The sequence below is a fragment of the Syngnathus typhle genome, linkage group LG4, assembly GCF_033458585.1.
Source record: "Syngnathus typhle isolate RoL2023-S1 ecotype Sweden linkage group LG4, RoL_Styp_1.0, whole genome shotgun sequence".
Classification (NCBI taxonomy): domain Eukaryota; kingdom Metazoa; phylum Chordata; class Actinopteri; order Syngnathiformes; family Syngnathidae; genus Syngnathus; species Syngnathus typhle.
In genome coordinates, this window is record NC_083741.1 from 4675448 (window position 1) to 4698753 (window position 23306).

The 23306-nt window shown below is 42.8% G+C and overlaps 1 protein-coding gene across 5 annotated transcripts in view; it reads right to left on the reverse strand.

Annotated features, from left to right (window-relative positions):
* The window catches only part of LOC133152632 (mitochondrial carrier homolog 2-like), a 120689-nt gene that overhangs the window by 6995 nt on the left and 90388 nt on the right, over positions 1–23306 (reverse strand). For 4 of the 5 annotated variants that reach the window (XM_061276404.1, XM_061276400.1, XM_061276402.1 and 1 more), the window contains 5 exons: positions 22545–22638; positions 22350–22397; positions 22179–22246; positions 22026–22101; positions 14983–15559 (listed from right to left, as the gene is read on the reverse strand). In XM_061276404.1, coding sequence (XP_061132388.1) covers positions 15473–15559; positions 22026–22101; positions 22179–22246; positions 22350–22397; positions 22545–22638 — 373 coding nt within the window. In that variant the 3' untranslated portion in view covers positions 14983–15472. Of the gene's footprint in view, positions 1–14982; positions 15560–22025; positions 22102–22178; positions 22247–22349; positions 22398–22544; positions 22639–23306 lie in introns of those variants that run through there. The other variant, XM_061276401.1, reaches the window with a different exon arrangement.

Here is a 23306-nt window from a genome sequence, read left to right on the forward strand (position 1 = left end):
GCCGCTCTCGGGAATCATTTGGTGATCTAAACCCCCAATTCCAACCCTTAATGCTGAGTGCCAAGCAGGGAGGCAATGGGTCCCATTTTTATAGTCTTTAGTATGACCCGGCCGGGGTTTGAAGCCACAACCTTCCAGTCTTAGGGCGGACACGCTACCACTTAGGACACTGAGCTTTAGTCATCTTAAGTGCGAGTAACAGAAAGTGGTCCAAATGAAACTACAGGGGACACCTCCCCTCCCAGCCCAAGTGTCATCTACACCAGGGGTCCCCAACCCCCGGTTCACAGACCGGTACCGGTCCGTGGGTCACTTGGTACCAGGACGCCAAGCCGCACAGGAAAAAAAAATATTTTTCTTTAATCGACGATCAATTCATTCTGGTCAAAACGTCCGTACCGGTCACGTGACATGTTTTCCCAGTCGAGCCCGCAAAGCTAGCAAAATTGATTAAGAATTTATTTTGAAAAACATAAAACATTTGGCAATTCTCTCCCAATTACAACCGTCGCTGTGTCCCTTGACACAAGACGCTTGTCTCAGTCACATGACATGTCACCCCAGTCAAGGCCGCGAAGCAAGCAAAAATGAGCAAGAAACAGAGAAGTTTGGAAAGCTTCTTCGGAAAGGGAAAAAAAGCCCAATGAGGAGACGGAAGAAGGGGCTACCACTTCTAAGAAAAGGAAAGCTGCATTTAAAAGAACATTTCTGGAGTCCTACTTAAAATATGGATTTATTGCCACAGGTGACTGACGCACAAAGCGCACTCGGCATATGTGGCGACAGGCTAGCTAACAAGGCAATGAAGCCTTCAAAACTTCATATACTTCTTATGCAGTTTCTTTGCTCATAGCTAAAGCCAAAAAAAACGTGCACCATAGCTCAGTGGTTCTTAACCAGGGGTGTGCGAGAATGCTTCCTAGGGGGTGCGAGGATACTCTGGGGGAAATCGACAATTTTTCGGGGATAATGGTCAGGTAACCGAAAAAAGTGAAAAATTCTGGAAATCAAGAAGTCATTGTGTTAATTGGCATTAGGGATAATGCTAATTAAGCCTTATAGCTGTAAAGTAAACCAATTATTGTGATTATAATCATTTAGGGTTAGGGGTGCGAGAACTGGTTGGTGAATTGAATGGGGTGCGAACAAGGAAAAAGGTTAAGAACCACTGCCATAGCTGAAGGGCTGCTGCTCCCCGCCGCTGTTGTATTGGCCGAAACTATGCTAGACAAAAAAATCCGTGGATACATTAAAAACTGTGCCTTTGTCTAATGACGTTTGCCGCAGAATTGCCGCAGAATAGACAAAATTGGTGCAGACATTGTCGAACAAGTTGTGGGAAAACATGGAGACTGTTTTTCACTCCAGCTGGATGAATCCAAAGATGTCAGTGGGAATGCACAGATTGTTGCTTTTGTGAGATACATTGAAACTGGCGACATTTGTGAACACATACTTTTCTGCAAAAGTCTGGAGGGGAGAACAACCTGAGAGGACATTTTTATTGTCGTTAACGCATTTTTCACTGATAATGGTATCAGTTGGAAATCCTGCAGCAGCGTGCGTACAGATGCGGCTGCATCAATGACGGGCAGTGCGAAAGGGATCATTGCCCGGATTAAAAAGGAAAATCCCCACATTAAGTGGACTCACTGTGTGATTCACAGGGAAGCGTTAGCGTCCAAGAAAATGAGCCCGGTGTTGCATGATGTTTTGAACGACAGCATTTAGTGATCGACTTCATCAAGTCAAGGCCACTTAATGCACGTTTGTTCCGCCGCCTCTGTGAAAACATGGGAGCTGAACACACGCAACTCCTCCTGCATACAGAAGTGTGTTGGCTCTCTCGAGCGAAGATACTCAACAGGCTGTTGGAGTTACGAGCTGAAGTGCACACCTTTCTGACAGAGCACGGATATCCCCATGCCACCTTGTTCGAGAGCACGGACTGGCTTGCAAAGCTTTGCTATCTGGCAGATATATTCAGCAAACTGAACGAACTGAATGTGTCTCTGCAGGGCAAAGACACCAGCATCCTGAACCTGTATGACAAGGTGGGTGGTTTCCTGAAGAAAGCAGAGCTGTGGAAAAGGGCATGTGGTCAAGAGAATTTCACCTGCTTTCCTCAGGTGGATGCTTTTCTCTCCAATGAAGATGCGGAGACAGCTCCATGGAAGTTAGTCATAGTGGGACATTTGGCAAACTTGATAAAGGGCTTTCATTGCTACTTTGCTGACACGGAGGAGAGATCTGCACAGCTGAATTGGGTGAGAAACCCATTTCTCGTCTGAAGCAAAGAGAAGCAAGCTTCCTGTCGCTCACCAGGAAAAACTGATGGAAGTGGTATCTGACCAGATGAAGTTTGACGCACCCACTCTTACATAGTTTTGGGTGTGTGTGAGGCAGGAGCACCCTGAGCTGGGACAGAAAGCTTTGGAGCAGTTGCTGCCCTTTGCCTCCACATATTTATGTAAGACCTCCTTCTCTGCAATGACTGTGATCAAAACGAAGCAAAGAAACAGACTGAGCCTGGAGAAGAACTCGATCACAGCAGTTGCCTCCCTGCCACCAAGGATGACAAAGATCCTCAGTGAGGTACAAGCCCACGTTTCTCACTAAAATGTAGTATGAGTGCAAAACACTCATTCAAGCTTCAAGACTGTTCAATGCTTGTTCAATGCTTGTCAAATCAAAATCAAATGTTCAATGCAACAATTCAATTTCAAGAGAAAAAAAAGTTTCTTTTTTTTTATCACAAAAGAGGTAAAGTTGATTATCTTTTATGAGCAAATCTTTATTAAGTTATCAATTTATTTTGTAAACAAGATATTTATTTATAAGTTAATTTATTTTTGTGAACACATTTTTAGTTATGTATATTTTTATTTCCTTGCAAGTAATTATTACAAGAAAGATTCATATAAATTAGCAGTGTTCTGCATACAGTATTTGAGTTTTAAAAGGGTTTATGCCTTCTTGGTGGTCATTGTTTAATACCGTAATTTTCGGACTAAAAGTCGCACTGGAGTATAAGTCGCACCAGCCATGAAATGCCCAAAAAAGCGAAAAAAATATATACCGTTTTTTTCCGTGTATAGTGCGCAAAATTTAACTAATTTATTGTCCTAAAATCTGGGGTGCGCATTATACATGGGTACAAAAGAATTTCTTTTTTTTTTTTTTTTTAAATTTATTTTATTTTATTTTTTTTAAGTCCCAATGATCGTCACACACGCAGGGAGGCAATGGGTCCCATTTTTATAGTCTTTGGTATGGTCTTAACTAGGCTGGATGTAATTTTTTTTGTTGGCGTTGATTTCTCCGACTGCCCGTAAACGCACCACCGCGCTCCGTGCGCGCACGGGAAAAAGGCGGCTCTGTATGGGAGAGACGTTGAAGAGGAATAAAAACACCCTTGGAAACCAAAACTTGCCCCTCGTCGTGACTCGGAGCCGCAAGAAATGTTTCGGATTTGTGTAGGGTACATTGTGATAGACAGCAAACGAGCAGGTGATCGAGCAAGCGTCTGATACGAGAGCATTGCGGTCGCATGCAGCGTGTTTGAAGTGAACAGCAGAGAAGAAAGGAACAAGGCAAAGTGTTGTGAAATAAAATGCACAGAACGGCTGCGCAAGACACGTCAGCTATATAAAGAGCGAGAGTTGTTTCCTTCCTATTAGTTTCAATTCACAGTTTAATTAGCAGTTTCAATCAGCAAATAACAAAATGCGTATTACAGGTAATATTTTATTTCACAACACTGCCTTGTTCCTTTGGTCTCTGCTGTTCATCCTAAAACACAAAGGCGCTCTTTAAGCAATGCGACAGTGAGCGCCCGGCGCGCTGCGGTTATGCGACCGCACCAAATTAAGCTCCCTGCGCAGTGCGCACTGAGGTCCACTTACATTTTAGAGAGTACATCAGGACTTTAAAAATATCTTCTAAATTTCAGCGACGGCTCTGTCACAATAATGCGACCAGCGCGGTGCAGTTGGGCAGTCGGCGGGGCGCTACGGTTGAGCGTTATCTCTCGCACTCTCTCTCTCGCACACACGCGCACACACGCAAACCGGGTATTATACGGAGGCCGCCATTACAGATGCGCAGAACGGATGCGCAAGACACGTCAGCTATATAAAGAGCGAGAGTTCAGTTCTCTACCTAAATCCGTATTACAGGTAATATTTTATTTCACAACACTTTGCCTTGTTCCTTTCTTCTCTGCTGTTCACTTCAAACACGCTCCATGCGACCGCAATGCTCTCGTATCAGACGCTTGCTCGATCACCTGCTCGTTTGCTGTCTGTCACAATGTACCCTACACAAATCCGAAACATTTGTTGCGGCTCCGAGTCACGACGAGGGGCAAGTTGTGGTTTCCAAGGGCGGTTTTATTCCTCTTCAAGGTCTCTCCCATACAGAGCCGCCTTTTTCACGTCCGCACGCGTCTTTCCCGTGCGCGCACGGAGCGCGGTGGTGCGTTTACGGGCAGTCGGAGAAATCAACGCCAACAAAAAAAATTACATCCAGCCTAGTTAAGACCATACCAAAGACTATAAAAATGGGACCCATTGCCTCCCTGCGTGTGTGACGGTCATTGGGACTTAAAAAAAAAAAAAAAGAATTAAATTGGGTGCGTATTATACATGGGTACAGGCTTTTTTCCAGCATCAGCATGCCATTTTTAGGGTGCGTATTATACATGGGGGCGCACTATACGCGGAAAAAAACGGTATATATATAAGTCGCTCCGGAGTATAAGTCGCATTTTGGGGGGCAATTTATTCGACAAAATCCAACACCAAGAAGAGTCATGAACGAGCAACAACAGGCTAAACGATAGCTATGCTAACGTGACATAAACACAAACTAAGAGCTGAGAACGGCCCTGACGTAAAATTCAGAGTTATTCAAACAACTATTACATAAATAACACGTTAATAAAACCATCTGCGTCACTCCAATTCATTAAATACATCAATCGTCCTTTGTCAACAATGCGTGCGCGCCGCTGACGGCTCTTGCACTTCAAAATATTCCACAGGCCCATATAACGATATATAAATTATATATCAAATAACTATTATATAAGCAATAATGTTATCAAACCATCTGTGCACTCTAAATCATTAAATCCATCGATCATATTCCTCGTCCTTTGTCAACATCGCCGCGCATGCGCCCTGACGTCAGCCTCGTCGTTATTCCACAGATCTACTATATAACTATATTGTAGCGTTAAAAAAGTTCAAGGAAAGACGGGGGTTTGGTAAACGGCTCTTTATTTAACAAAACAAACTTACAGGCGTGTGGTGAAAGATAGCCCGGTAGAGTAGGACCGGGCGTGCGTAAAAGCATTGTCCGAGCCTCATCCACCGTCCCTGGACGAGTCAATCTTTGTCCTTTATGTAAACAACCGCCGAGCTGCTGACGTCAGCATGACCATTTCCCGTGACTCCCGGTTCAAGATGGTGGACAGGTCTGTACGTCGTCAACCAGCTAAAGAGATCATCTAGTGTTTCTATGTATCTCTATGAAGCCAAATCCCAAAGTAGTAGTAGAAGAAGAAGCAGCACGTGATTGGCGCTTTGCTGAAGGGCTGCTGACGTCAGCAGCGCGACGTCGCGCGTCACTCGAAGGAGCTCTTTCACTTTCGTGGATTGAAGTCGGGCGCCGGCGCTCGGCCGGGTAGCTGTCCGAGTACGGTGGCTGGGGCTCGGTCATGGCTTTTAGGCACGCCCAGTCCTATTCTATGGATCTCTCTTCCACCTCCGTGGCTGGAAGTCCACGCCGCCACACGCCTGGAAGTTTGTTTTGTTAAATAAAGAGCCGTTTACCAAACCCACGTCTTACCTTGTACTTTGTTAACGCTACAATCTAGTTATATACTAGATCTGTGGAATAACGACAAGGCTGACGTCAGGTCGCAGGCGCGGCATTGTTGACAAAGGACGAGGAATTTTGTTAGGGTTTATAGAATATCTTCATCATATGATTATGTTGGAGTGTAACCTGTAATAATTTAGCTAACTTGTCCTGTCTTAACAAAAGTAGTAGAACAAAGTGCTAAGATCTTTTCAACTGATTGACTAGCAGAGGAAGCAATAAAAGTTGCTTTGTTTACGCAACGTCGTAAAAGACCCCCTGCTATGCTTTAATCAGCAGGCCAGGGGCTTCACCCCATCCTGTCTTCCCACACCCCCACTTTCTCTCAATAATGATGCCTGAGTCAGACCTCCTTCGACCATCGCTGTAAGCACAGCGACGAGTGGACTCTCCACCTGCAGGTGTCTAAAATGACTTGCTTGTCTCCCGTGTGGTTCTTGCAAAATAAGTTAGAGTGAGCGCCACCCTAACAAATTTGATCGATGGATATAATGATTTAGAGTGCACAGATGGTTTGATAACATTATTGCTTATATAATAGTTCTTTGATATATGAATTATATATCGTTATATGGGCCTGTGGAATATTTTGAAGTGCAAGAGCCGTCAGCGGCCCGCACGCATTGACAAAGGACGATTGATGGATTTAATGAATTGGAGTGAAGCAGATGGTTTTATTAACGTGTTATTTATGTAATAGTTTTTTGAATAACTGAATTTTACGTCAGAGCCGTTCTCAGCTCTTAGTTTGTGTTTATGTCACGTTAGCATACCTATCGTTTAGCCTGTTGTTGCTCACGTGTTGTTGCGACGCTGCGACAGCAGCGCGGCGGTTGTTTACATAAAGGACAAAGATTGACTCGACGAGCTGCTGCTGACGCGACGTTGCGCTGCTGTCGTCACTTGAAATTCAAATTACAGTAATCCCTTGCTACATTGCGGTTCGTTTATCGCGGTTTCACTTTTTTTTTTTTTTGAAAATTTTTGAAAAAAAAAACATATATAAGTCGCTCCTGAGTGAGTATAAGTCGCCCCTCCACCCAAACTATGAAAAAAAAACCGCGACTTATAGTCCAAAAATTACGGTAATAATAATAATAATTCATTAAATGTGTATGGCGCTTTTCAAAAACCCAAAGACGCTTACAGGGAACAAGGCAAAGACATACATGAGGGGAGGGGGACGGGGAAGAAACAATCTGATAAAATTAAGAAAAGGAAACCAGTTATGGGTAGGGAAGGTCATGAGCTTGGGAGAAGAGGTAAGTTTTTAGACGGGACTTAAATATGGGGAGTGTGGGTGAGTCACAGACAGACTGAGGGAGAGAGTTCCAGAGTCGGGGTGATGCGCAGGAGAAGGCTCTGTCACCGAAGGATTTTAGTTTAGATTTTGGGACTGTCAGACGTGAAGTATTGGAGGATCGGAGGGGACGGTTAGGGCAGTAGGGGACAAGGAGGTCTCCGTAAGTGGGAGCCAGGTGGTGAAGGGTTTCGAAGGTGAGGAGGAGTATCTTGAAAATGATACGCTCCTTAATGGGGAGCCAGTGAAGAGTGGAGAACAGGAGTGATGTGTTCACCGGACCGGGTGTGGGTAAGGAGGCGGGCAGCAGAGTTTTGGACTAGTTGAAGTCTATGGAGTGAGTGAGCAGTGATTCCAGTGAGAAGGGAGTTACAGTAGTCAAGCCGGGATGAGATGAAGGCGTGGATGAGGGATTCAGCGGCAGGGAGAGAGAGGCAGTGCCGGATTTTGGCGATGCGTCGGAGGTGGAAGTAGGAGGTCTTGACAACTGAGCTAACATGAGGGAGGAAGGAGAGTGTGGGGTCAAAAATAACGCCAAGGTTGCGTGCCAGAGGGGAGGGAGTGATGTTTGAGTCAATGGTGAGTGTGATGGATCCAGTTTTATTAAGGGAGGATTTAGTGCCTATGAGGAGGAGCTCTGTTTTGTCACTGTTGAATTTGAGAAAGTTGTGAGTCAGCCATGTTTTTATTGTAGAGATGCAGGTTTCAAAGTGGGTGAGGGAAGGGTTACGGGTTGGTGTGGTACGTATATAGAGCTGGGTGTCATCAGCATAGCAGTGGATGTCCAGATTGAGTTTGCGGATGACAGTACCAAGGGGAAAGAGGTAACAGATGAATAGGAAGGGGCCAAGAACTGAGCCTTGGGGGACCCCTTGTGTAACTGGGGAGAGGATGGATGTGTGAGCGGAGAGAGAGATGAACTGGTTTCTGTTGGTGAGATAGGAGGTAAGCCAGTCGAGTGCAGTGCCCTCAACACCCAGTTGGCGCAGCCTTTGTAGGAGGATGGAATGGTTCACAGTGTCAAAGGCTGCGCTAAGGTCAAGTAGTAGTAGGATGTTGAGGGCACCAGAGTCTGCAGAAATTAGGAGATCGTTGGTGACTTTAACTAGAGCTGTTTCGGTGCTGTGAAGTGGGCGGAATACGGACTGGAAGGGTTCATAGAGGCTGTTAAACTGGAGATGGCTGTGGAGTTGGGCGGAGACAATGCGTTCAAGGGTTTTGAAAAGGAATGAAAGGTTGGAGATGGGACGGTAGTTGGAGAGGTTGAGTGGGTCCAAGGTTGGCTTTTTGAGGATGGGGGTGATAGCTGCAAATTTATAGACAGTGGGAAAGTGGCCAAGGGATAGAGACTGATTAAAAAGGGAGGTGAGGTGGGGGAGGAGGACAGGGAGGCAGGCCTTAGTTAAGGTCGTTGGAAGAGGGTCGAGAGAGCAGGTGGTTGTCTTGGATGCGGTAATGATGTCTAGGATAGTGGAGGAGTCGACAAGGGAGAAGGCAGTGAGAGAGGGGAAGGGCGGGAGGTCAGGAAAGGGGGGCAGGAGGGCAGGGGAGGTGGGGGAGGAGGGGTTATTGATGGTGTCGGTCAGAGAACTGTTGATTTGGGCGATTTTGTTGTTAAAGTTGACAAGGAAGGAGTTACAGAGGGCGGGTGAAGAGGGTGGCTTGGTAACCGGTGGCTGGAGCAATTTGTTGACTGTGGAGAACAATGCGGGGGTTCCGGTTGGTGTTATTAATGAGAGATGAGAAGTAAGCAGATTTGGCAGCAAAAAGAGCATCACAATAGGAGGAGATGTGTTGTTTGAAGGTTTCGGCATGGACGGTGAGGCGGGTTCTTTTGTAGAGGCGTTCGAGTTGACGGCCAGTTTGTTTCATAGAGCGGAGTTCCGGGGTGTACCAAGGGGCAGAGTTAGTGAATGTAACAGAGGAAGTTTTCCAGGGGGCTAGGGAATCAAGGGAGTCAGAAAGGATGTAGGTGAGCGTGGTGGCAAGGTCATCAGGGGAGGAAGAAGTGAGGTCGGAGGGAAGGGCAGAGGATAAGAGCTGGCAAAGCGTGATTGGGTTTACAGTCTTGATGTTGCGGTACGAGATGGTGCGTTTTGTGGAATTATGAGGCGAGGGTAGAGGGGCGGAGAAGAGGATGCAGAGATGAGCTGACAGTGGAAAGGTGAGAGGACGGGGGTTGGCGATGTAGCTGTAGTTAGAGGGAGTGGCTTGGTTGAGAGTAAAATAGTCCAGGGGCTGTTGCCATGTTTCACAGAGAAGGAGCAGATCCAAATTATTGTCCAATCGTAGTTCGAAAATAACTAGTGATTTAAGTTAAAGTTAAAGTCCCAATGATCATCACACACACATCTGGGTGCAGTGAAATTTGTCCTCTACATTTAACCCATCCCCATGTGATTTTAATCCATCCCCTGGGGGAGAGGGGAGCAGTGAGCAGCAGCGGTGCCGCGCTCGGGAATCATTTGGTGATCTAACCCCTCAATTCCAACCCTTAATGCTGAGTGCCAAGCAGGGAGGCAATGGGTCTCATTTTTATAGTCTTTGGTATGACCCGGCCGGGGTTTGAACCCACAACCTTCCAGTCTCAGGGCGGACACTCTACCACTACTAGGCCACTGAGCTGGCCCAAAAATGAGGAACGCTTCACGAATTTGCGTGGTTTGTTGGAGAAGGAGCGACAGTTCTGCAGTGCAAGGGAGATGCATGAAGGAGCGGGGGTGGGGGAGCAGAGATTGTTGAAGTTGACAGTACGGGGGGGTGGAGGTGACGGGGGGAGCGAGAGGTAGTCCAGAAAGAGGGGATGAGTGAGCCATCAGGGAAATGTCGGTTAAAAGATAGTCCGGAGCTACGGTGGATGTAGCGGCGACGGCGGAGGATCCCAGCCTTGCTGGCAGCTGAGGCAGCAGCAGGAGGGAGACGTTGATTATTGTTGAGATGATGAAGATCAGCAGCAGTGTAGACAAATGGACGAAAAGTTGGTGGAATGGAAGCCCGGAGTAGCAGAAGTGATAATTCATGGAGATGAGACGTGACAGCAGCTGTGAATAATCCAGATAAAATGGTAGAAATGGCTAGTAGCTGGTTAGCTAGAAGTTGGTAAGCAGTGAAATGTATGGAAGCAGCAGTGGACCGAGTTGTGATGTTGGTGGAGTGGGTGGTGGTGTTGGTCAATCCCGACTGTACCTGTGCAAACGGCACGCCCCAGTGTGTCATGGCGGCACACAGCCGAGCCACGACCGGCAAGCTCGCAGCGAGCGGGTGCTCCCCCCGAGGACGCCGGCCGAGTGAAAAGAAAGGTGGGTTGAAGCCGTTTGCCGAGCCAAGAGCAAGCAGCTACAGGCTCACAGCCGGGAGGTAGGAGAGGGTCCGGTGGTGGGTTGGCTAGCTGGTTAGCGTAGCTCGTAGTCAGAGCGAGCGCGCTCAGAGAGGTGCGAGCGGAGCTCCAGAGATACGCGGTGGGCAGGTAAAAAGGCGAGAGAAATAACAGGGGGAAAAAAACGGGCACACTTAAAACGGGAAACACAAAACAGACAGGGGACAAACAAATAGTGGACACGGTTCGGGGTAGAAGCGGCAGTCAACAATCCAGACGCCAGCGTTGCTCTAACCCGGAAGACAAGAAAAGGGGGCGTGTTGACTGTTTATCTTTTTTGTTTCTATATACATTGTTTGAAACATAAATGTGTCAGGTACATTGCTACAAGTTGTTTAACTTTAATAAATCAAACACTCATGGCACAATCCTGTACCTCTTTCTTTTCAACCAGAAATGTGTTGCGCTGGTCAGGGGGTACATGGCTGAAAAAATATTTCACTGAAAAAATTTGAGAACCACTGTCCTACAAGGTCGAGCAGTTCTACCTCATATTCGCTCTTAGGTGTTTAGGACTTCCATGATGCTTAAAACACCAAGTTTGCTAGTTTTCACGAAATACGGTTGCTGTGGCAATGCAGAGTTCCCCAAGAAAGCAAGTTGAAATCTAAATGTGCTCAAGGGTATAAACGTGCACAAAAACTCAGGAAATTTTGCAAACACAAAAAATGAAAAATCATCAATTTATTCATTTAGTTCATGATTTTTCTTATAATAGCTCAGTAGCGTCTTTTTAAAGATTTTAAAGAACCAACTCCAGTTCTACATTTTACTTAGAATTATAAAAATTTGGTGGTCTGTGTAAAAGAGGAAAAGCTTCGCTCTGCCGTTTGCATAACAAAACCCACCGCTTTATAATTTCTTTCAAATTTCCATCGTGTTGGCCTTTTATAGAGGTCACGTATGAAATAAGCCCTCCTAGAGCTTCATCAATGTTGTCGTGGGAACACGCTTTTGATGGTCTTAACATTTATGAAAACATGACACTTAGCTCACTCATCACACCTGGTGTTATAATCATTACATTGATTGACTGTTATTGCACCTTAAAAATCAGAGTTATTAAAAAACTATTACATCAATAACATGTTTATAAAACCATCTGTCACTCCAGTTCATTAAATCCATCGATCGTCCTTTGTCAACAAAATTAGTTGCACCTTCTTCAAATTCTGAACATAACAGCCCCTGATGAACATTTCACCATTTACCAAAAATTGGAGCCACACAGTACAAGAGCTACAAAAAAAATCTCTGGAGCTCTTCTTTAAATTCAACAGATGGTCAGCCATTTTCTACTTCCTGTGAGAATTTGCCTCTCGTTTGGCTTTTTTTGAGTTATCGTTTTTTTCCGTGTATAATGCGCGAAATTTAACTAATTTATTGTCCTAAAATCTGGGGTGCGCATTATACATGGGTACAATTTTTTATTTATTTTTTTATTATTATTTTTTTAAGAAAATCATGGTACAACAAAACCAACAACAGGACTGACCGACAAAGACGTGGAACAAAAGACAGGGTGAAATTACCAAAGACAGGAACAGAAACCAAACAGACATCATGACAGTAACACATGCAATGATCCGACGGTGAGCGAGGGGCAGACAGGACTTAAATACAAAACACGTTATGTTGATTGAGGTGACACAGGAAGGGAGGGGCGACGCGAACAGAAACTATGGCAACCTAGACACATAGCAAAACTGGGGACGAGACGTGACAAATCTCCCTCGAAATAAAACTTGAAATCACCTTTCTTCTTGTTTGTTGTCAATCGCGCATCGCATTCAGCCATCCTGCCCAACACACTTAGTCAGTAAAATTCATAATTGACGACACATCGTTTGATGCAATGGTGCAATCCTTGATGGTGTGTTATTGTCAAATATTGTTTGTTTTTTAATCTCCATCGCGGACCGGACGTCATACGGAGGCAGTATGACTGCGCATGCGCACTATGGATCCGATGCGCAGAACGGATGCGCAAGACACGTCAGCTATATAAAGAGCGAGAGTTGTTTTCTATTAGTTTCAATTCACAGTTTAATTAGCAGTTTCAATCAGCAAATAACAAAATGCGTATTACAGGTAATATTTTATTTCACAACACTTTCCCTTGTTCCTTTCTTCTCTGTTGTTCACTTCAAACACGCTCCATACGAACACAATGCTCTCGTATCAGACGCTTGCTCGATCACCTGCTCGTTTGCTGTCACAATGCACCCTACACAAATCCGAAACATTTCTTCCGAGTTTGCTAGCGCATGGGCAGTGATACTGACCGGCAGAATAACAACAGGTTGTTCCCAAAGATGATCTGTTTTCTGAAATAATTTTACGTTTACGGACTTAAGTAGGACTCAAAATTTGGGTGTGTTTTATACATGGGTACAGGCTTTTTTCCAGCATCGACATGCCATTTTTAGGGTGCGTATTATACATGGGGGTGCATTATACATGGAAAAAAATGGTAGTTATGTATATACTAGATCTGTGGAATAACGACGAGGCTGAGGTCAGGGCGCACGCGTGGCGTTGTTGACAAAGGACGAGGAATTTGATCGATGGATTTAATAATTTAGAGTGCACAGATGGTTTGATAATATTATTGCTTAGATAATAGTTATTTGATATCTAATTTATATATCGTTATATGGGCCTGTGGAATATTTTGAAGTTCAAGCGCCGTCAGCGGCGCGCACCCATTGTTGACAAAGGACGATCGATGGATTTAATGAACTGGAGTGACAGATGGTTTTATAAACATGTTTTTGATGTAATAGTTTTTTAATAACTCTGAATGTTACGTCAGGCCCGTTCTCAGCTCTTCGTTTGTGTTTATGTCACGTTAGCATACCTATCGTTTAGCCCAGGGGTGGGCAAACTACGGCCCGCGGGCCACATCCGGCCCACGGGACCGTTTAATCCGGCCCACCAACCCTGAATAAATTGTATTATTAAAACGTTTTTTTGGTCATATTGCCTGCAATGACTGCGTTTCCCCAGTAGATGGGGAAGCGCTCGCCTGCGCATTTACTACCGGAAGCCGTGTCGGAAAGCTCGGTGCACACTCACAAGTGCGTGTACGTACTCAGTAGTACGGACATGGCGCACTCGCGCTCTATTTGTATCAGCCCCAAATTTAGAGTGTGGGCTGTGACGACGGCGTCCTTGCAATTCGCGCGCTGAGCTTTCAGATACCGTTTTACGCTAAAGCCACCCACAAACCTTCCCCTGGAATCCTTCCATTAAAATGAGTGGCCCGAAGAAAAGAAGTAAGTGCCGAATGTTAAAAAAAGAGTGACCAATTTGGCTCGACGTTCCCGACGTCCTCACCTCTGTTACCAGATGTTCGTGAGTTAAAACTCTAAACTTTGATTACTTTATTTGGATGTATGCTTTCACCGATTCTTCAAGATGATATATTTGGTCAGAATGTTTGCCGTTTGATGTGATCTCATAAGATAAACATCTTTCATTAATCTGACCTGCAGGCACTGAAGTGATGGAGACTGTTATTCATAATAACAGTGTTGTATTTTATGAGAATCACCGATAGCAGTTTTTTAGTGATTTTTTTTTTAATGCTGTTAATAAATGCATTTGTTTTCAAAAAACTTGTTTGGAATATCCATGCTTTACTACCTACTAAATGCCAAAATCTTTTATGCAATGACCTTTACAGGTCGTTTATATCCTTCACACAAACACTACGTCCATCTGCTCCTGGTTCGGCCCTCCGGTCCAAATTTAGAACCCAGTTCGGCCCGCGAGTCAAAAAGTTTGCCCACCCCTGGTTTAGCCTGTTGTCGCTCGTTCATGTCTGTTCTTGGTGTTGGATTTTGTTGAATAAATTTCCCCCCAAAATGCGACTTATGCTCCGGAGCGACTTATGTTTTTTTTCACGTTATTGGGCATTTTATGGCTAATGGGACCTATATTCTGGAGAGACGTTTAGTCCGAAAATTATGGTATTAAGATACATTATTAGCTCTGTGACAAATCTTAATAGTTTTCATTTCACCGCTAAAAACATATGACCATTATCGACGACCGTGGCTCAGGCAGTATAGCGGGGTCGATTAGTAACCGGAGGGGTTGGCAGTTCGACCCTAGCTCTGTCACAGTCATGTGTCGTTGTGTCCTCAGGCAAGACACTTCACACACCTTGCCTCCAGCTCGTCATTGTAAATGAGAAAATGTTTTCAACTGACCTATCTGGTAAAACGTTGAATTAAATTAAAATTATCCTTGGAAATCAGGGCACCTCCATCTCATACCAAATTATGCATAACTTCTTGGGGGTCAAATTGTTTTCCATGATCAAATTTGGCAGATTGCTGGAGCCTATGCCACATCAAATCAAAAGACAGACTGCACTTGATGTCTAAACTTGAATAGTAAAAACACCAAAAGGGACAGAACTAACTTTTATTAGATATTATGGGCTTGAAAGCAGTTGACAACTGTCACAGATTTGTTGAGTTTCATATGCATGTACTGAATGTGATAGGACAATAAGTCTTATACAATAATTATTAGAAGCAGGGAAAAAAACAATATTACATACCATACCCATTTGACCATTATTGTGTTAGACATCACATGCAATATTAAGTGTGTTAAAAATTGTGGCTCAAGTATTGAGGAATCATGTATGAAAAGAAAGATATGAGGGGGGGGGGGGGCAACTGACCAACCTGTAATAACCTTTTGAGGATTGGTTCAATCAACTGCACTTGGTGTTATCTTCTTACAAACCTGAAAATTTGACCTGAAGAGACTAAATTTTAAAGCACAGAATAGGCTATAAACAGGGACAAGTGCATACAAAAAAGATGGACAAGCAGTCAGTACCCCAGATGAGTCGTGGTTGTTGTTTGTTGTCGTACAACTGACTCTTACTTTTAATAAAATCTTTTGTAATCAATTGCGTACGTCTTTCCTGCTGGAAGCTTCCGGAAGAATAAACTGTTTCCTCTGCTCATGTTGCCCTGGAGTAACAAACAAACAAACAAACAAACAGAACATTTTAACTGTGGCTGAACTTCAGGAAACACGTCACAATAAAAAAAAAAAAAACATTTACATTGCCAATCGCAAAGCCTGGCTAATTTGAATACACGCCTAAATTAATACATGTATTTCTCTGTGGTGTGTTCATATTGTTTTCTGTCTCTATGGCTAAAATGCCAATGTGTATGTTTACATAGGGAGTCTTGCATTAGTAAAATGTAATTTAAAAATGTGTCTTCTTATTTTGTCTTTGAACGCTATTCAAGACAAGGGTAAACCGAGGATGGTTAATTTTTCACTAACTACCCCAATTTTGTATTTTATCAATCATGAAAATGAAGTAAGTTAGCTATTTCTATTTCATGCATTCATTTTGGAGAAATACTGAAACAATGAATGCCTTTAAAAACGCCCACTTTTAATGACGAATAGAGCCACAGCCCTCCGCTCCATGTCTTGGCTGATGATGTCACAGAAGGAAGAAATTACAATTTACCACATTGGAAATCATTTTAAGACCATCATTTAATATGTACAAAAACAGCTATTAATTGGCACCAATATTTACATGGCCATTTCTTATTATGATTGCTTCAACATATCCCAAGGATTAGCCTCTCTGTGGGTGATTTTTTTTTAGAAATGACTAGCCTCTCTGCAACTGAATTGCCCTGTCGTTCAAAGACCACTCACACAGTCGGAAAACTCATTCATTACACCCAAAAGTGTTAAGTTTGTTTGCTTATCTGTTGTGTTTGCGGCATAGATGGGAGCGCACACAGATGATATGAGTGGGAAGGGATCAGTGCGTGGTTTTTGGCGGTTGTCGCAGTTGCAAAATGTGGAGGGAAGAACTCCAAAGTTGTGTTCTATTTTTGCCAATTAACAAGAAGTAATGACAAGTGTGTGAGTACATTGTAGGTAGTAAGTGGAACCAAAAAATACAATGCATAATCATTGAATGTGGAAATTAAGGCAATGTAAAAAGTGCTAATTGAAGAAAGTCACACACTTGCATTTGTTACATCAGCAAAGATTTGTAAGGAAATCATTATTATCATTATTATTATTGCGGCCTGGAGGGTGTGGGGTGTGAAGTTTCTCATTTGCATGTAAAGAGACTGCACCAAAGCGGCTTGCTCTGAGCTGCACCTCAGAACAAGTATAACAGAGGGACCTGTGATGCTATCAGAACGAGGAATTCAGACAAAATCATTGCTGTTCCACTTTATATAAACCACAACTGAATGAGTGAAACTTAAAACAGAAGAATTTATAAACGTGATACGTAAGCTTTAAATAACAAGCAGTAAATTTAGCCGTCACATTTTCCCCTTCATTGTCTTCTCTCCGTACTGTAAATCTCATGTCTAGAAGAAATTTGAGGCTGCTGTTCTGAAATGAACTACCAAAGCTTTTTATGAATACATTAATAAAGATCCATTTGTGGAACGCTGTGATGAATGCAGTGTTGTCTTTAATTACATTCAATAATATAACATATTTGACCACTTTTAATTTATTTTTCTAACTTTAATATATTAAAGTTAAGGCTATATACCTCATTTCTAGTAAGTGACCCGCCCCCTCCCATATATTTGTACATGTGGCCCTCATTGAAAAAGGTTTGGACGTCCCTGACTTAAAGTACTGTTTTCTGGACTATAAATCACATTTTTTTTCAGTTTGGCTGGGGGTGCGACTTCTGCTCAGGAGCGATTTATGTATATAATTAACACATTGTTATATAATTTCACATGTTATTTTCACACTAAACCGCAAAAGGGCACTCTAGGCCGGGATTCAGATTCAGAAAGGCTGGAATACCGTATTGGCCCAAATATAAGACAATGTTTTTTGCATTGAAATAAGACTGAAAAAGTCTTAAATTCGGGGTCTAGACATTATAACCATTCACTTGTGCGCAGCAGTAAGTTAAAGGTTGCTGGTATCGACTGAGTATGTTGCTGTGATCGTGTGCGTCTGATACAAAGTGAGTATATCGTTTCATTGTTACTACTGTCAACTAGGGGTGTAACGATACATCGATACACATCGATTAATCGATATTATGCTCTACGATTTATTGGCATCGATGCTAAAGGTAAACATTAGGGGTGTAAATCGCGGGTTTTGTCACGATACGATATAATATCGATATAAAGAACTACGATACGATATTTGCCGATATCTTAAAGCCTGCTGCGATTCATTCACGATATATCGCGACATAGTGCTCTACGATCGATTTTTTTTTTTTAATAAAAAATATAGAACAATATCCTGATTTATAACAATTCATACGCAAAATCAACAAGGTACTGCAAACTCTTTATTTAGGAAATTACAAGAGTATTGTAGTATACAAATTGCTTACTTTAACACTGAACTTTGATGTCGTGTTTTTTCTTTAAATGTGCGGCGAGATTTGTGCTCCCTGAATATTTGATCACCGCATGGCAGGATTTACAAACTGCACGTGTCTTGTCCGTTGAGCCATCTTTTCTTTGGAATCCAAAGTGCTTCCAAACGAATGACTTGAAGCCAAAAGGGGAGCAAATTTCCTCGTCTTTTTGGACACTAGCCATAGCACCAGCCCAGGATCCGCGTACTAGTTGTCGCCTCCCCTTTCACGTGCGTGCTCTGCTCACAACACAACAACGCCGGGTGCACTGCTCCCGGAAAGAGGAAGCAAGCAACAATGAACTGGATTTCAAAATAAAGTCGCGTCTAATGTCCGAGGTCAAACACGGCGATATAAATCGATATTTACCATTAGCATCGATGCCAATAAATCGTAGAGCATTATATCGATTAATCGATGTGTATCGATGTATCGTTACACCCCTAGTAAACATCGATTTATATCGCCGTGTTTGACCTCGGACATTAGACGCGACTTTATTTTGAAATCCAGTTCATTGTTGCTTGCTTCCTCTTCCGGGAGCAGTGCGCGCCGCGGCGTTGTTGGGTCGTGAGCAGAGCAGGCACGTGAAAGGGGAGTCGACAACTAGTACGCGGCTCCTGGGCTGGTGCTATGGCTAGTGTCCAAAAAGACGAGGAAATTTGCTCCCCTTTAGGCTTCAAGTCATTCGTTTGGAAGCACTTTGGATTCCAAAGAAAAAATGGCTCAACGGACAAGACACGTGCAGTTTGTAAATCCTGCCATGCGGTGATCAAATATTCAGGGAGCACAAATCTCGCCGCACATTTAAAGAAAAAACACGACATCAAAGTTAAGTGTTAAAGTAAGCAATTTGTATACTACAATACTCTTGTAATTTCCTAAATAAAGAGTTTGCAGCACCTTGTTGATTTTGCGTATGAATTGTTATAAATCAGGATATTGTTCTATATTTTTTATTAAAAAATATATATATATCGATCGTAGAGCACTATATCGCGATATATCGTGATTGAATCGCAGCAGGCTTTAAGATATCGGCAAATATCGTATCGAAGTTCTTTATATCGATATTATATCGTATCGTGACAAAACCGCGTACTAGTTGTCGACTCCCCTTTCACGTGCCTGCTCTGCTCACAACACAACGCCGCGCACTGCTCCCGGAAAGAGGAAGCAAGCAACAATGAACTGGATTTCAAAATAAAGTCGCGTCTAAAACGCGGCGATATAAATCGATGTTTACGTTTAGCATCGATGCCAATAAATCGTAGAGCATTATATCGATTAATCGATGTGTATCGATGAATCGTTACACCCCTATTATTTAGTATAGCCGTAGTATAACCGTTACGCACAGTTAGGTAATGTGTGCCGTCTACTAGTGTTGTGTGACGTCAGAAGTTGAGCGTTGACTTACGTGCTGTATTTCTGTCTGTTGCAGAACCACCCACACACACACACGCACACACGCACACACGCACACACGCACACACACACACACACACACACACGCTTCAAAAAATAATCAGAAACCCATGAATCACATTCACACACCCAAAGACTCACCCATGTACACTATACACACCTGCTCTCACATCCTTACGACCAAACATGTGCCTATACCCTTTTGCCAGTTTGCCTGTATACAGCTATGAGCCACAGTGCCTGTTACTTTTTTGCCAATCATTCAGTAAAGCAATCAAAACTGAACCACATCTTACCTCCTGTGTTCTGACCGAAACCCGGGGGCGAAAAGAGCATAACCATCCGAGCCAACCCCTTCCCGCTCCCCAACAATAGCGGTAGCAGTTTGCATTATTTTATTGCAATGTTTTTCCTTATTCAGATTTGTTTCAAGACTACAGTTACAGTTAGACTTCACTTTGATGGTTAATGCAGTTTTGTTGTTTTATCACAGTAGATTGGTTTATTTACATTTCAAAAACCAGAAGCCATTCATTTACAAATGTGATTGCACTTTAGTTTACATATTTAAATATTCAGATATAAAGATGTGATAGACAGTTTTTGCATGATTTTATTGAGGCAAAATAACATGCTTATTCTCTCGAATATATTGTTATAATAATTTGTTTCAGGTGTAATCATTATCTGTATAAAATTTTTATTTGGTGTTCAAAAAGTCTTTCTTCAAACTTGAGTCTTGAAAAAGAGGGGGTCGTCTTATAATCAGGGTCATTTTATATTCGGGCCAATACGGTAATTAGAACTGCAACCGACGAGTGATGTAAGCGACCTAGAATGGGAAGCGCCACATCTTCTACTTCCGGACTTAGCAGAGTTGTTTAAAAATGACACAGAGGATGAAGAATTCATTGGATTTAGTGATTTAGAGTGACACAGATGGTTTGGCAAACTTATTAGCATGTTATTTATGCTATAGCTATTTGAATAACTCTTAATATGTTAACATACCAGGCACGTTCTCTGCTCGTTGTTTATGTGTCATGTAATGTTAGCACAACTCTGACTCTGACTCTGTACAATTATTTACCCTGTTGCTGCCTCTATTCTATTTTTATTTTAAATTACCTTTCAAGATGACATGTTGGTTTTTGGTGTTGGATTTTATCAAATACATTTTCCTCCAAAACGCGACTTAGTGCAACCTACCGTATTTTCTGGACTATAAATCGCTCTGGAGTTCAAGCCGCACCAGTCATAAAATGCATAATAAAAAATAAAATAGAATAAACAAGTTGCACCGGAGTGCAAGTCGCTTATTTGGGAGAACTTAATTTGACAAAATCCAACACCAAGAACAGACATGAACAGGCAACAACAGGATAAACAATACGGTATGCTAACGTTACATAAACATAAACAAGCAGCTCAGAACGTGTCTGACGTAACATTAACAGTTATTCAAATAACTATAACATAAATAACATGTTCATCAAACCATCCGCGTCACACAGTGTTTGTTGGCTCACGCTAACATAAATAAATAAATAATTTTATCGAACCATCCGTGTCACTCTGAATCAGTAAATCCATCGAAATCTTCGTCCTCTGTGTCAATCTCTGTCCTCTGTGTTATGAACAACTCCTGACTCCGGAAGTCAGTGAATGGATTCTGACTCATTGTCAGTTGCGGTTCCAATTATTCCACAGGCCTAGTGCGGCCTCATGCGGTCTAAAGTGGCAATAACGTGAAGTGATCAACTATATACGTATAATGTATTAATGATCAAGTAATAATGTGTTAATAATTTCACATATAAGTTGCTCCTGATACCGGCTCGGTGACGGGCTGAGTAGCACGTCCGCCTCACAGTTAGGAGGGTGCGGGTTCGATTCCACTTCCGGCCCTCCCTGTGTGGAGTTTGCATGTTCTCCCCGGGCCCGCGTGGGCTTTCTCCGGGCACTCCGGTTTCCTCCCACATCACAAAAACATGCTTGGTAGGTCGATTGAGCACTCTAAATTGTCCCTAGGTGTGAGTGCGAATGGTTGTTTGTCTCTGTGTGCTCTGCGATTGGCTGGCAACCGGTTCAGGGTGTTCCCCGCTTACTGCCCGTTGACGGCTGGGATAGGCTCCAGCAGACCCGCGACCCCCGTGGGGACTGAGCGGTTCAGAAAATGGATGGATGGATGGATGGATGAAGTTGCTCCTGATTATAAGCCATACCCCTGGCCAGATTTTGGAAAAAACTGCGATTTATAGTCTGGAAAAATCTGGTATATATATATATATGTGTCTGTTCCTTCTTCATTACGTATTTTATGGCTGGTGCAACTTGTACTATAGTCCGGAAAATACGGTAATTATTTTAACTAGAAATGTTTATGTTAATGTCGGATTTGTTTGAAGGTGGTTCCGCCAGCGTCTTATTAATGGAATGCTAAGTATGAAAAATCAGGACCAGCTTGCTTGCCTGTCTTTTTCGAATGCAGACTGGCTTGACCGCAGTGATGTTTTGGGGGGAGGGGCGGTAGGGCAGGGGCTGTCAGTCTTAAGCCTTGATAGGTAGCACAACACAGTAGATTCAGGTTTAGAGACAAGAAAAGAGCTGACCTCTCTGCTTAGATGTTTCCAGCAGTGCACCCATGTCGGATATACTGATGCATAGGGGGGAAGTCCTCCAGTGAGCCTGGGACGATCAGGGAATACAGTGTGTGACAATAACAATAAAAAGGCTGAAAAAGTAAATCCCTCCAGCTAACTCACCCGCAGTTATTGACAGCCATGAGGTTGGACACCAAAACAAAAGGGTATGTGAGCATGCTGGCAAGGAACTGTAAAAAGAAACAAAAAAGCATTATGGTGAAGTAAATTTAACACCAATTTTAAACAGCAACTTGAATAGATATAATATGGGTACTATACGGGAGGGCTTACCCCTGTCACGGCCTGAGAGCAGTTCTTGATTTCTCCAGTGTGGCTCATCTTGAGACAGTGAGAGAAACAAAGCTCAAACTTTAAAACCTACCCAGAATTCCAGTAGAAACGAGAGAAAACGGAGCCGAAAGAAATTTTTTTTTTTTGGTGACAAGACACCAGAAAGAGTGTAAAAAAAAAAAATAATATATATACCGAATCATCAATAGCATATGTGTTGATGAAGTGTGCCATCAGGTTACAAATCCACAGAGCGAAGACATCTCCAAGAAGACGAGGGATCAAGCCACTATGAGAAAAAGTAAAGGTATGAGGTTGTAATTACAAACTGTGACCGAGAGCTGTCTGATGTATGCATAATACATATATCCGAGTTGAGATCCCACATTCAACGTCCAAGGAATAAATATTAAATTAATAAATCTGCGTCCACGATCAACGGGTGTCTAAGGAATGAATAATAAAGTCCTCGTTGAACGTACATGTCATCTACACTTGTGACAGAGTGCATCATCGGGGTCAAATTGACAAACATTTCGTCAATATTGAACCTTTTGTCAATATTGACGCTGCAAAATTGAGAGGATGACTCAGATTTGTTAGAATCGGGTAGAGTAGCTGAAAAAATGGGGTAGGAAAACAAAAAGTCCTGCCTAGCTACAAAAACAGATATATATGCTCACACCTCATTGAATAAAGTACATAAGCAGAGAAGTATATTTACTTATTAAATCAATAAAAGAAACGTTTTAAGAATATAATTATACCTACACACTAAAACAATAAAGAAGAAATAACTAGACATTTTTGATATGTGGTAATGACAAATCTTTTTAAAACTTCATGATCTAACATGTATTTCTGTGCATTTTGAAATAAATGTTTTTTGGTATATTGCCTGAATACCTTAATAACCCTTAATGAACTGTTTAATCCATGCCTGATGATTTTCTAAAT